Genomic DNA, 15,373 nt, shown 5'->3' with positions numbered 1-15,373 from the left:
AAAAACTTTCGTCTGCCCATATTGGTTTCTATGAAATATGACAGGGAACCCTAAAATTAATGAAGGGAGCCTAATTATTAGAGTCTGGCCTCCCTGTCAAAACCCTCTTTCACCTCAGTTAGTTCCCCAGACACTTTGTCAGTCGCTGTGCAGCCGGATCCCACGCCAGTGTGGTACCAGACCTTGCTCCTGACACCATGGAGCGCTCTGATCTCATCAGCCAGCGATAGAGTAGTGACTGAAGATGGCAGGTTCTGGGCCAGGCGCGGGACTCGGTTGCGGGCCAGAAAAGAGCAGGGAGAGGGGGCGGGGCGGGGTGTGCCCCGCCCCCGCCCCTCGGTCCACTCCCATTGGCTGAGGGTTTCCAGGCCCCATCCCACCGCCCGCCCTCAGGGCGACACTTAAAGTGTGCAGGGCAGGTGCCTCGAGTGGAGCAACAACTTTGCGCGCGTGTTCAGCTTGAGCGCGGCTCCCATTCATTGCCCACTGGCACACATCCATCTGTCCTGCGGTCGTCCAGAGAGAAGCGGCTCCAGGACGAAGGCAGCCGCCACCTGGAGGACTGTGACCCAAAGGGGCCGAGAGTGCTGCTGACTCTTGCGGGCCGGGGCAGGGGACTGTGATCGCGACCATGCAGACGTGCGCAAGGGCCTGGGGGCTGCGTCTGGGCTGCGGAGTTGGGGGCGGCCGCCCCCTGGCTGGAGGCAAGGGACCCTTTCGGGTGCCGCGGGGCCGTGACAGCAGCAGCGGCGGCGGGGACAGCAGCAGGGCTGGGGACTCGCGCCTCCTCGAGCGCCTCCTGCCCAGACACGACGACTTCGCTCGGAGGCACATCGGCCCCGGGGACAAAGACCAGAGTGAGATGCTACAGGCCCTGGGGCTAGCGGTAAGGACCCCACCCGGCCCTCCAAGGCCTCACCCCGCCTTACCCGGTTTCTGCCAGCTGGGCCTCCCGGCCTCCACCTCGAGCTCTGCTTGGCTCAGCGTGGGACCTGCACCCCGATCTTGGGCCCTGGCGTGGAAGTGAACCCGCAAGTTCCCCTGCTCCAGCCTTCTCTCACTCGTTTACTTTCTCCACCCGCTTCTCGCGCCTCAGAACCTTATGTTTTTCAACCCAACTCGCCCTTCTGATGAACCCTAACTTTGCAAAAGGAGGACCTCCTGGTTTATCCAATTATCTCTGGTTGCTGACTGAAATCCAGCCTAGAGTTGTCGAATCACTACCCCAATCCATTTACTTTCCTCCAAGTGATTTCTGATTTGCTCAAAGTTCTTTTTTTTTTTTTAAGAAACACTAATTAGGCGATTTAAATGAGGTTCCCACAAGCCTTTGTAGATGCAAAACACAGAGGTGACTCCTTTAACTCAGAAGCACTTTCCTTTCCCTTTAATATTCACGGAGTTATGTTTTCATTTTAGAGTATTGATGAACTGATTGAGAAGACGGTGCCTGCCAGCATCCGCTTGAAACGACCCTTGAAAATGGAAGACCCTGTTTGTAAGTTGCCGGGAGAGCGCCCCTTAGACTCTGCCTGCTCTGGCCTGTTTGTCTTCTAAAGTCACTGGAAATCCAGCTCTTGGTTAGGATTGCCCAGGGTTGGGAATATCTTTATTAAAATTAAACAGTGCGAGTACCTTAAAGGGAGGGAGAGGGTGGAATATTTAGTGCCCAGAGCAATCAGTTCTGTACCCTGGGTTGGAGTCCATGCCTCGCCTTTCTAGCTCTTTATCTAGGCGCCAGCAAACTGCCCGCGGAAGGCAGTGCACAAGACTGTGGAGGACTCCCCACTTCCCAGGCACTGTCCCAGGCCATGGTTCTCACATCCTTTGGGTTGAGATGTCATCACCTCTGTGCAGGTCAAGATACCTGAAAGGAAAAAGGAATTGCCTATAATCAATATGAGTAGGGAAGTGACAAAAATGGGAGGAGAGGCAGACATGGCCTCCCAGCCCAAGGTTCTTTATATCACAGCAGCTTCAAATTGTTCTCTTATCTCATGTCCAATTTCATTTACTTATACCTACTGTAAGGCAGCAGTACTCTTCAAATTCAAATAATCTTTATAAAGAAATGTGCAAATAAGATTTGTGCCTGGTTAAAAAAAGCTTAGTTTACTCATAGAATTACTTAGAATTTTGTTTCACATTTAAATATTTTTAATAGTCCTAAAGACTGACTTTCAGATACTTTTGGGTATTTTTATGAGTACTTGACTTCCATGGACTGAGACAAGAATCCATATGTCAAAGGATCAGGCAGAGCTGAAGAGTTTTCTCTCTCTCTCTCTCTTAAACAGGAAAGAATTTTCTTGGGGGTTATCTGGGGTTTGAATCACAGAGATGTTATCTCTTACTTATACTTTTGGAGTCAGGTGAAGAAAAGGCTCTTTGTTTTTGGTTTTAGGACAGAAAGGATATGTGGGTGGCAAACTTTGTTTTATACTTGATCATAGCCAAAAGGCCAAGAAGTGATGAAATTTATTTTGTTTTAAAGTAGGCAACTTGAATTATAAAGCCAGCCCAACTCCAGCTGGCTAAATATATATATATATATATTTAAGAGTTGTATATTTTTAAAGCAAGCCTTAGGTAATGCATTTCTGAGATTTTCAAGCTCAGAAAATGTTTGGGTCACCCATTCTTACAATATACTCTAACATAAGATGTTCTTTTTTTTTTAAATGTTTATTTTTGAGAGACAGAGTGAGCAGGGGAAGGGCAGAGAGAGGGAGACACAGAATCCGAAGCAGGCTCTAGGCTCTGAGCCTTCAGCACAGAGCCCAGCAGGGGGCTCAAATCCACACAGCTGCTTCTTCCCAGCTGAATAATGTAAACATTGGGGGATTCCATTTTTCCTCCTCTCTTTCATTGAAAGTGGACTTCTGATAAGTAATTGCAACTTAACTGTAAACTTTAAACCCAGTGGCTTCTGTGAGATTTGGAGCTGGTTCCATCTGGTTATTCTGAGATGGCTCAGAGAAAATATTGCACCATCAGGTTCTACCCCCTTCCCCTCACCTTGAAGTGAATTGGCTTTCCAACAAAGCTGGCTTCTTGGAAGAGTGAGCTCTGGTTGAGGCAGGCAGAGAATGTGGCAGAAAGGCATCAATGTTTTATTCTGTAGTGTGCACATGTCATGCATGGTTAATGAATGTTCTCCACATGAGAAGAACTGGTCCCTGTAAACTCTAGTAGTAGCATTTCCATTTAGTTTAGTAGAGCATCATTACCTAAACTGTTTAATGTTGAATGCTTGTTTTCTGTTGTAGTTAGAGAGGAATTCTGGACTTAATATTTGTTCACCGTATACACAGGAAACTAATAAGAGCTTGTCAGTTAAATGAGTCTTAAATGCCATCATTGCTGAGTAAAAAGACTGAGCTGTAAGCACTATGGAGATACTTGAGTTAGTTCTTACATAATTTAATAATCTCAAACATTTGTTTAGTGCTTACCATATACTAGGTACTTTTAAAAGTGCTTTTCATGTACTAATTTTAGTCCTTAGTACAACCCTATAAAGTAAGTTTTAAGGATGTTTTAAGGATGAAATGATAGCATACAGGAGATATGTCATAACTTGCAGTGGAGGCAGAAGTTGATGCAGACAACACAGTTCCCCTGTCCACCCTCCAGTCACTAGTCTACACCACTGTTTCACTGTGCCTTCTTTTTTTTTTTTTTTTAACATTTTATTTATTTCTAGGAGAGAGAGACAGCGTGAGCAGGAGAGGGTCAGAGAGAGAGAGAGTCACAGACTGAAACAGGCTCCAGGCTCCGAGCTGGCAGTCAGCACAGAGCCCGACGCGGGGCCCGAACCCACGAACCGCGAGATCATGACCCAAGCGAAAGTAAAGTCGGAAGCCTAACCGACTAAGCCACCCAGGCGCCCCTCACTGTGCCTTCTGCAAAGTAGAAAACTCCTGGATACTCTGAAGTATCCAGTTTACTGATATGCACAAATCCAATCACACCAGAATCCCTCTGCCATTTGCCAACTGCTCTGGTGAAAATGCAGTGGCATGCTGACAGTACAGGTGTGGGAGCACTCAGCCCACTACCAGAGACAGGGATGGGTGCAGAACTAGGGTTGGGTGCTGAGGGAAGAATCATGATGAACAAGGCTGGGGTAAGCTGCTGCAAGCAGAGGGACCATGTACAGGACAGAGTGGCCTGACAGAATCAGATGATTCATATCTCCTGAGGGTTGCTCACCTCCCCTTGGATACTTAAGTGCTTTGAAAGAATACCTTGATTATCAGTTGAATTCTCAGTACATCATGTTTCAAAGAAACAAGCAAAGCTAATCAACTCAAAATCCTGTTATCCTGTTAAATTGAACCTACTCTCCCTCAACCACATACACATAAAGAGAAAAAGATAGGAAGGATATATGTCAATGGCAGCATTCATTTCCCTGGATGGGCCATGATGGATGATTTTAGCTTTTTTATTACCTTGCTTTTTCTAGATTTTCTACAATAACTATTTTATAATACCAAGTTTCAAAGTACTTTGTGTATGAACCAAGCCAATCACTTTTAGCTATGGTATGCCTCTCTATAGTATGTTCAGTGAAGTCATCTCAAGCTAACCAGACTGAACTAGCCCAGAACTGCACAGAAGCTGCAGGGTTTAAAGTTTACACAAAATTGCACATTGCTTATTGTGAACATGCTGAGGAAGAAGGGAGACATTAACCTCTCTGATATTCAAATAATTCAACCAGAACTAAGCAGCTGAGCTGTCACAATTGATGGACTTGTGGGAACTTAGTGTTCTAAGCCACATCTTTTAGAGCAATATTTAATAAATGGTTAACGGAAGGAGTATTGTGTAATGCAGCTGCAGGTGGTAACTATGTCACCCAAGTAGGGTTGGGTATTCTCCTGCACTGGCCTCAAGGACACCTAAACAGGACAACTGTTCCCCAGGCTGTAGATGTCAGGTGTCTTTCAGCTGGATGATAACCATCATTGGGTTCTGTCTGTAGACTCCTCAGTTTGTGACAAGGTTCACCCTTGGCCTTTTCCTGGCCAAGTTCCCAGCTTATAAGAATTGTTTTGTCTTTTTAATACCAGTGGATTTTCATTATGCAGCTGTGGAAATAAATGAAGACCAACCAAATGAGAAAAGCAAAGACTATTTATTCTGTACTTGTTATAGCAAGGGAGTCAGCCTTTTGTTTTGTCAGAGGAATGGGAAAGCCTTATCCTGAACTAAAGGAAAGGCTTCAGGAATGCTCCTGTTGTGGGCTATTGGTGTGCAGAAGATATAAGGGAGCCAAGTAGGACTGGGGATCCTGTGTGATTGGTTTAGGGTGTATATTTGGCTTTTATGGTTGGTCCAACATCTGGAAGCCAGCACCAAAATTAAGGTAGCTGTCAGTTATTAATCAAGTCCTGGCCAAGAAATTTTGGTCAATTATTACATAAGTTATTGTGCAGTTTGCTGCATAGTCACTGAAGATAACAAATAACAAGTTGGCTTTCTGCAAGTATAACTTACAGCAGGCTGGCTTCTGGAATTTGTTATAGAAAAGATGTTGGTTTTTTGAGCAGGTTGCTGCAGGTTGTGGGTGAAAGTTCTGTGGTAATATATAGTCTGGCCATTGTGTATTCAGTCTCTCACAGACTCTATCTTGTCCTTTTACTTTTGTCATTAATTCTTATTAGGCAAATGGCTGCTGATCTGACTGATAACCTTGGACAGTGAGTCTATTGCCTAAATTGCAAAGTGTTCATTGGCCATCTAGTATGCGCAAAGCACTGTGAGGAAAAATATATGAGGAAACATAATCACTGTCCTCAAGCTTATATCTTACCTTAATATAAATATGTCAGAAGTTAAAAAGTCCCAGGTGCCATGAGAAGTATGGATAAAATGCTATGATTATTCAGAAATGATGTGAAGTTGGATGGAGAAATGGGATTTCTGAAACAACATAAAGAGTTGAAACATATCATCTCTAGTTAAAAGCAAAGACAATACCTTGACATTGACTATTTTCTTTTGGTGTTTAAAAATAGTTTGTATAAGAAGGGGAAAATGGCAAAGGAATAAAAGCAGTGTCTTCACTGGGAAAAGAAAATGGCAAATGCAGCATGGAAAGCATAATTAGGCAAGTATTTTAGTATTGTTGTAGTCCTGTTCGTGGAATCTTATCAGAATAATTATGTTGTCAGTCACTCAGGGATTCTAGTGTATGTTCCAACACCACAAATCAATTCTTTAATTAGGTATTCTACAAATTTAACTCAATTCTGACACTATCTACTGGAGATAGCCTAAAATCCTACCAGTTAAGGGCTAAACCCCACAAAACTGTCCTCTCTTCAGATGCCAATTCCAACTCCACTTGTGTTTCTGACCAACAAACTATAAATTGGAGGTTCCCACAACTCCCTCCTTAGGTTTGATTAATTTGCTAGAGCAGTTCACAGAACTCAGCAACATTTTCATATGTTTAGCAGTTTATTGTAAAGAATATTATAAAAAATACAGATGACTCACCAGATGAGAGGTACATAAAGTGAGGTCCATAAGAATTTTGAGCACAAGAACTCATTCCCTTGTGGAACTTGGAGTTCACCACCCTCAGCATGTGGATATGTTAGCCATCCTAGAAGCTCATCAAATCTTATCCAAGGGTTTTTATGGAGCTTAATCTGTAGCCTCCTATCTCCACCCCTTCCTCTTAGTGGTCTGTGGGTGAGGCTAAGAAAGTTCCAACCCTCTTACCACTTGGTCTTTTTTGATATTTCTCACTATCCCCATCCTGAGACTATGTAGGGACACCATCCTAAATCACTTTATTAGCATAGGTGTGATTTTTTAATATCATTTTTTAGGTGTGATCGAAAGGGCTTCTTATGAATAACAAAGGAATCCTATTCCTCAAGAAATTCCAAAGACAAAGACCATATATAGTTTTTATTATACTTCAGGGGTATTTCAGTTAAATATGTGGAGGTATATCCCAATAGAAGTGGAGAAATGAAAATATTTTGAAACATGCATTCTAAAATATAATCAGTTTTTTCCCTTTTTATCTTTAGTTTTTAAAGTTTATTTATTTTAAGAAGAACTAGCAGGAAAGGGGCAAAGAGAAGGACAGGAGGATCTGAAACTGGCTCTGTGCTGACAGCAGAGAACCTGATGTGGGCTCAAACTCAAGAACTGTGAGATCATGACCTAAGGCTGAAGTCATATGCTTAACCAATTCAGCCACCCAGATGCCCCAGTTTTTTCCCTTTTTAAAAATTAGAACACAAACTTAAAATCTCAGTCTTTATAAATTGAGTATTTTTAGCAATAAAATGTTTGGGACTTATTTTTTACATATAAAGGATACAAATATGTAAGCATATGCTGGTGAGAGTCCAAATAAAATAGGTCCTGTGACTGGGACAAAGAACATATAACATGTAAAAACAACTTTTCTTTTTCATCCAGCATCAACAAATATATTTTATATAAATGAAATTGCTTACTAGGGTACCTGGTAGCTTGGTTGAGTGTCTCTTTAGGTTCAGGTCATGGTTTGTGGAATTAAGTCCTGCCTCCAGCTCAGAGCTGACAGTGAGGAGTCTGCTTGGCCTTATCTCTCTCTCCCTCTATGTCTCTCCCCTGCTCTCTCTTTCTTCCAAAATAAATAATAAAAATAAACATTAAATTTAAATTTAAAAAATTTTAAATAAAATTGATGAGGGAGCTTGAGCCAGGTTGAGAGCAAAGTACAAGCTAGCATGCCCAACCCTACCCCTCTTCCAAGTGGGATTATGTGTGATATTCCTCAGGCACTTCAGGCTGCCCAAATGAAGTTTTGGGGTAATGGGGAGGTGCAGGTGGTTCTTGAGTTCTGGAGCCCAAGGACCAAGAAAGAATTCTTGAAGTCTTTGGTGCAAAAAGGTGATTTTATTAAAGCATAGGGACAGGATCTATGGGCAGAAAGAGCTGCACTATAAGTCTGGGGGTGACCATTTTACGGAGTGAGGGGGGGAGGGGGGAGGGGGAGTTTCCAAAGAGACTTTTACATACTTACTGGCCTAGCTATTGTCAAGCTAAGATTGTTTTTCCCTCTAGCAAAGCATTAAGACAGTAGGGAGTTCCTGACTTCAGGCTATGATGGGATTGCCTCTTTCTGGTAAACTGGTGGAGACTTTTATCAGTTTGACCATTTGTTTTTCTGTCCTTTCCTGGTTTTGGGTAGCCTGGAATGTCCAAGGATTATCATACACATGGAGGGGTGTGTGTATGTGTGTGCTGTTAGTCCCCACTTTCCCCTTAGCTTGCCCATGCTCCCTCATCACAAGGACAAAGGAAAGGATAGAAAACAAATGGTTAAACTGATAAAGAGTCTCCACCAGTTTACCAGAAAAAGGCAATCCCATCAATAGCCTAATCTCCAGTAACATATAGACTCAGTTTCCTGGAACCCCAAAGTTACCCCTCCATAGTGATGTGGGGAACAAAGGCAAGAAGGAAATGGCAGGTAAAACTAAATTTCCTTATAACCTGCAGCCCATTGACAACTACTTGTGGCAAATACAGAGTATAACCTTTCTCCAGGAACCCCTTACTGTATTAATGTTAATGCTTTGCTAGGGAGAAAACAACCTTAGCTTGGAAGTAGCTAGGCCTCCAGTAGTCTGTGCAAGCCTTTAGAATATGAAAGTCTCCTTTGCTGTATAAGAAATTACTGTAAAACTCCATGGCTTAAATATTTATTGGATGTTTATTATTCTCACAGTTTTAAGGGTCAAGAATCCAGGAGCAGCCAAGTTGGATGCTCTGGCTCAGACTCTTATGATATTGCTGCCTCATATTGGTGGACGTTCATCTGGGCCTGGAGGAGCTACTTGCAAGGTGGCTCATTCATGACAGCTGGCAAGTTGGTGCTGGGTGTTTGTGGGAAGTATTAGTTCGTTCCCACATAAGTCTCTCCGTGGGCTGCTTTAAGTGTCCTCACATGGCAGGTGGATTTCCCCAGAGCCAGTGATTCAAGAGAGAAAGAAAGCCAGGCAGAAGCTATCCTTTTTATGATTTAGTCTTGGAATTCCTATAGCATCACTTAGGAATCCTAAAGCACCACTTTCTATTGATTAGAATGAGTTATTAAGTCTGGCCTGAATTCAAGGGAAAGGGAGTTAACTTTCACTTAAAAACATATGTTTTTTATTTGAGTATAATTGTCACATACTGTTACATTAGTTTCAGTTGTACATCATAGTGATTGGACAACTCTTTACATTCTGCTGTGCTCACCACAAGTGCAGCTACCATGTGTCACCATACAATGCTATCCTTATATCATTGACTCTATTCCTTATGCTGTGCCTTCTATATTCCATAACTGGGAGCCTGTATCTTCTGCTCCCCTTCACCCATTTGCCCACTCACTTCCCCTCCCTCCATCCCCTCTGGCAACCATCAGTCAAACTTGTTCTCTGTGTTTATAGTTCTGATTCTATTTTTTCTCATTTGTTTTATTTTTTAGATTCCGCTTAAGAGTGAAATCATATGGTAGTTGTCTTTCTCAGTCTGACTTATTTTACTTAGCAGAATATATCCAAAACATAAAGAACTTACAAATCAATACTAAAAAACAATCAAGATTAAATTAATCAGGTGCACAGAACCTGAGTAGACATTTTTCCAAAGAAGAAATACAAATGTCCAACAGACACATGAAAATATGCTCAGCATCACTAATAATCAGGGAGATGCAAATAAAAACTACAATGAGGTATCACTTTATACCTGTCAGAATGGCTAAAATAAAAAAGACAACAAATAATAAGCGTTAGCAAAGATGTGGAGAAAGAAAAAAGAACACTTGTACACTGTTGGTATAAGTAAATTAGTGCAGCCAATCTGGAAAACAGTATGGAGTTTCCAAAGAAAGTTAAAAATTGAAATGCCATATGATCCAATAATTCCAATAGTGGGTATTTACTCAAAGGAAATGAAAACACTAATTTGAAAAGATATATGCACCCCTGTGTTTATCACAGCATTATTTATAATAGCTAAGATATGGAAACAACCTGTGTCCACTGATAAAAAAAAATAAATTTAGGAAGATGTGTTATATATGTATATACACACACATACACACACAGTGGAATAGTACACAGCCACAAAATAGATGGGATCGTGCCATTTACCACAATGTGGAGGGACCTAGAGGATATGCTAAGTCTCTACCCTTTGAAAGGAGGACTTTAAACAAATGTGCCGATGTATTTTTTTACTAGACTTAATTTTTTAATTTTTTTTTTTTTTTTTTGAGAGAGACACAGTGTGAGCAGGGGAGGGTCAGAGAGAGGGAAACACAGAATCAGAAGCTGACTCCAGGCTCTGAGCTGTCAGCACAGAGCCTGACGCGGGGCTCAAACTCACGAACTGTGAGATCGTAACCTGAGCTGAAGTCGGCCACTTAACCGACTGAGCCACCCAGATGCTCCTAGACTTAGTTTTTTACCGTCAGTTTAGGTTCACAGCAAAATTAAGGGTAAGGCACAGAGTTCCCACATACCTCCTGTCCCCTGATAGCCTCCCCCATTATCAATATACCCCACCCCCAGAATGATTCAATTGTCACATCTAATGAACCTACATTGACACATCCATATCTAAGGTTCATAGTTTACATTAAGGCTCACTCTTGGTGTTGTACTTTTTATGGACTTGGAGAAATGTATAATGACATGTATCTACCTCTATAGTATACAGAATAAATTCACTGCCCTAAAAACATCTTGCAGACATTTTCTCCCCTGCAGACATTTTTTAAAACTACCACATTCACCCAAATTAGCATACTTCCTATCAAAAATTATAATGAATTTTACCTAACTTTTGCAAATATTCAAAGTTAATAAAAATGAAATCAATCATATATCACTATATTGTAAATATAGTGTTACTCCTAAGGACCATTTGCCCATACACTAAATGCCCTAGCCTACTCACCTTTGTCACCAATGGGTTATAAGCTATCATCAAGTCTATTTTTTTAAATTTTTTAATGTTTTTTTTAAGATTTCTGAGAGAGAGAGAGAGAGACAGCGTGATCAGGGGAGGGTCAGAGAGAGAGGGAGATACCGAATCTGAATCAGGCTCCAGGCTCTGAGCTAGCTGTCAGCCCAGAGCACGATGCAGGGCTCGAACACACAAACCGTGAGAATATGACCTGAGCCGAAGTTGGACACTTAACTGACTGAGCTACCCAGGTGTCCCTCATCAAATTTATTTCTACAGCTTCCTCCATCTGCTTCCCTTTCTCATTTACTGGGAAACTTCTGTTGAAGATAAGATATGGTTTTAGGCGCTGAAGGTAAGATTCAAGACATAAAGGATGATAAAGATATGATCCCTGACTGTAGGTTATAACTAATAAGGGGATAGATATTGTGTAGCAGTAAGATCTGTAAATTAGGATGAATGCTTTGGCTGAAGTTAAGACGAGCAGAGGCATGGAAGTGTAGAGATAACATGGTTATTTGAAGGTAATGGTGAGTGACTACATGTAGAATTTCTACACATAGAAAAAACGTGTGTTTTTTCTCTGTAATGAGAAGACATTAACAGTTATTACAGAGGGATTGACATGATTGTTTTGCAGAGTGCCTCTGACATCAGAGGCAAGGAGACCAGCTGGGAGATTGTTGGAAAGTTTAGAGGTGAGATTTTAAATGTGCATTAGTTCAGGTCCACCAAGGAATACTCACCAGGATAATATTAGATATACAAGAAATTTACTGGGAGTGGGAACAAGAGAAGGCAGGGGAGCCTTTAGGCTGTGATGCAGATCTGACGCTGGTGGAAGAAAGAGAGATGGAAGAAAAAATTGCTAGGAAAATCTAAGACTGCAGCACAAATCTAAGTAAGTTTTGGTCAGTCCAAAGTTGTCCATGGGAGGGGGTCCCACATCTTACAAGAATGGGTCTGCATTAATTAGTCCTTTTGCTGTTCTTAGTAACTGACTGGGAGCAGCCTATGGGGATTACAGTTTTGGTATAAATATGGTGGTTGATCCAGCAGGCGGGCTGTCAGCCAATTTCTAGGCTGAATGTCTCGAAGTGATATAATCTCATTAACAGGGAACAGGAGAAGAAGAGGGTACTGAAGGAAGTAGAGATTATGAGTCTTGTTTGAGCAGAACTGTGTTTGTTCATGGAACATGCATTTGGAAATGTTGAAGCAATAGTCAGAAACGTGAGTCTACAGCTCGAGAGAGATGAAAGATGGAGTTCTAGATTTCATGAGTCTTCTGAATGAATTCATTGGAGTAAGATTTCCTAGATATGGAGAATGGGGAGAAAAGTATAAGCCAGGATGCCAGGAAACAGAGCATGTAAAAGGGAGGCAGAACTAACTGAGGGCAAATAATTAATTCAAAAGGCTGGAGGTAGGGTGTTCTGAGCCCTATTGTCACATTCTGGACCTTTTTTAGGCATAAAAGGAAATTAAGTCCACCTGAGGGTGTAAGGACATTCTGTAGTAAGTGTTGAGAGATTGCCTGTCTGATAATCTGAGTGAGAGACAGGAAGTAGAGAATTAAAGAAAAGTGGGAAATTTCCAGAACAGCCATTGTGAACATTTGGGTAGTAAGAAACCTAGTATTTTTACACACATAAAGGCATTTTTACAAAAATGCAAACAATTTTAGTAAGGAGTCTCAATACCTACAGCATCAACATACTGATTAAACAATGAAGAAATACATACAATTTCTGAAATTCTGAAATTATTGCATTAATGAATTAATGTACTGCATTATTTCACAGAACTTGCATAATAGCTGTGAGTTTACATTTAAAAATGTTTCACTGAAGCCTATACTTTTAGGGATGCAGTTGAACTAAATGTGAGAACAGTTTGTGCATTGATTTGTCATCATGGGATTCTGTGATGGGTGATTACTGTGAATATTGAACTCGCTTTATGTGGGGGTTTAGGTGAATTTTCATTGCAACACCTTGATTCACCCATATTTCCTGAGCACTTACTATGTGCCTAGCAACCTGCTATGCAGAGATTATAATTTAGGGGGTTAACTTCTGGGTTGGACTATAAATTTCTCCCTATGCCTATTCCTTTGATCTATAAAAAATGATCTCTTTCCTGAAAGCATGTTAAATTGTTTGAGTTGGATTCCTAGAACACATCCTTCCCCTGTTTTTGCTCTGCTGGCTCTAATAGTGTCCCCACAGGGCAGCAAAGAGGAAAAACAAATAATCCAGAACTTGCACCCTGATTCTCATTTCAAACTTACCATTTGGCTTGATTATTATATAGACAAACTTGAATTCCAGATAAATATGAATTGTAATGTTTCTCTGTACATTTCTTTTTAAAATGTTCATAGAGTAAATGAAGAGATGTGGTGGAGGAGGCCTCCCACAGAAAGTAGTGTGACCCAAGACCAAGGAGAAAATAAGAGACATGGTGCCCCCTTCTCTTCACTGTGGGATGTTCTGGTTTTCTGACAGCTAGTATTAAGATCTCGAATCTTATATATGTTTTGGATGACCAGGAAGAGCAGTACAGACTGCACACTCCTGTGGAGATGAGGTACCAAGGAGTCACTGCAGCTGGACATGCCTAACTCCTTTTGGCTTTAGATCTGCCCACTGGATGGCTCTAACCCTGAGGGTGATGAGGGTCTGGGTTTGATGGGGTGTTAATTTACTGAGCAAGAAGATGGGGAAGAACCTGGTAGGATTAGGATGAAGTGGATCTGAGCCCCAGGTCAGGTCTGCATGGTCCTGTCCCAACCACATCTTGTCACATAGGGTAGGTGCCCCTCTGCCAGTCTCAAAGAATTTACAATTCAAAGTTTACATGCATTTTTCTACACTACACAGAGCTTATGAATTGGTTTACCTCCCTGGAATGAAGAAATTCTGTGATTCACAGACTTTGGTTGTGAAACTGTCCTTTGTTGGGGGAGGAAACTTGACAAGAGACAATAGGGTTAATGCGCTGGGCAAGTGGGTTGAAGCCAATGTGTTATGGGGGAGAGAGAGGAGTGCTGCAAATGATTAGGTGATGCTACAGAAAAGGCTACACATTAGCATGGAATTTGTATACACACTCGAGTTTTCACTCAGAAAATCCAAAAATGCCCTGACAAATGCTATCATTCATGATCTGTTTATCTTGATTGAGACCCTCAACCCATCCTAATCATTTTTGGAGCAGCTTTGAAGCCAAAGATCTGAAGGTTGACAAGAAAAATATGCTAAGGCAGTCTGTGTCCTAACATGCTGGCCCCAGCTTTCCTCAGCCTCTGGCAGAAAAAGGCCTTCCTGGATGAATTCAAATATGACTGTGTTGGTTTTCAGTCCTGATGATTTCCTTGGAGACCTTTCTGAATATCTTGCCAAGTACACGAAGGGCAAGGAGTGGGAGGGAGGCTCTGACACTGGTTGAGTGGCTGTTCTGTGTTGTGTGCTCCTGAACTTCCCGGAAAATGCTCTGTGGACCTTTGACCACTGTGGGGACTGAAAAGTATCTGAACTCATAGATTTCACAAGGAAGCATTTTGTTCTGCACATAGCATTTCAATTTAATTTTTAATTTTTGAGTATCATAAGAATATTGTCAAATTTTAAAACAAAGATAAATGAGCAAGACCCCTTCAGTCTCCTCCTGTTAGTTTCTTGAGAATCATTCAAGAGATATTGTTAATATATAACATACATATATATTCTCTTTTTAGTATAAATGTCAGAATCATATATACTCGATGGAAACTTATGCCTAATATTTTTAGATTGTCAAAGAACAGAAGCAAAGCATGGATACATTTTTTTCATACAACTGACACAAAATGTGATCATGGGGTTATGTGTTAGGGGTGATTGGTTAAGGGATACTGGGGAATTGTGTATATGCATGTGTTTTGGTATCATAGGAATATTAACCCATACAGCCTGACTGTCTATTCTTTTTTTTTAACTTTTTTTTTAATGTATATTTTTTTATTTATTTCTAGGAGAGAGAGAGAGAGACAGTGTGAGCAAGGGAGGGTCAGAGAGAGAGGGAGACACAGACTCTGAAATAGGCTCCAGGCTCTGAGCCGGCAGTCAGCCCAGAGCCCGACGCGGGGCTCGAACCCACGAACCGCGAGATCATGACCTAAGCGAAAGTCGGACGCTTAACCGACTAAGCCACCCAGGCGCCCCCTGACTGTCTATTCTAATGACATTTTTCCAATTCTTGTCAAAATTCACATACATGGAAAATTAAAACCTGAGCCTAGAGTGCATTGAATATTTGATAGCTAAATTAGCTTATTCCTGTTAGAAAGTATTTATTTGGTGTAGTGGTGAGTACAAAGCCCTCCTTGATATTTTAGGTG

The 15,373-nt window shown here is 41.5% G+C and overlaps 1 protein-coding gene across 1 annotated transcript in view; it reads left to right on the top strand.

The window, feature by feature from the left end:
• Positions 1-631: 631 nt before the first annotated feature.
• GLDC (glycine decarboxylase) overlaps positions 632-15,373 on the top strand; it is a 98,429-nt gene continuing 83,687 nt past the window's right edge. Inside the window, exons 1-2 of the mRNA XM_039217118.1 lie at positions 632-886; positions 1,420-1,498. Coding sequence (XP_039073049.1) covers positions 632-886; positions 1,420-1,498 — 334 coding nt within the window. The remainder of the gene's footprint in view (positions 887-1,419; positions 1,499-15,373) is intronic.

The sequence above is a fragment of the Hyaena hyaena genome, unplaced genomic scaffold (genome assembly GCF_003009895.1).
Source record: "Hyaena hyaena isolate Hyena2069 unplaced genomic scaffold, ASM300989v1 scaffold_675, whole genome shotgun sequence".
NCBI lineage: Eukaryota > Metazoa > Chordata > Mammalia > Carnivora > Hyaenidae > Hyaena > Hyaena hyaena.
This window is presented reverse-complemented; position numbering and strand designations above follow the sequence as displayed.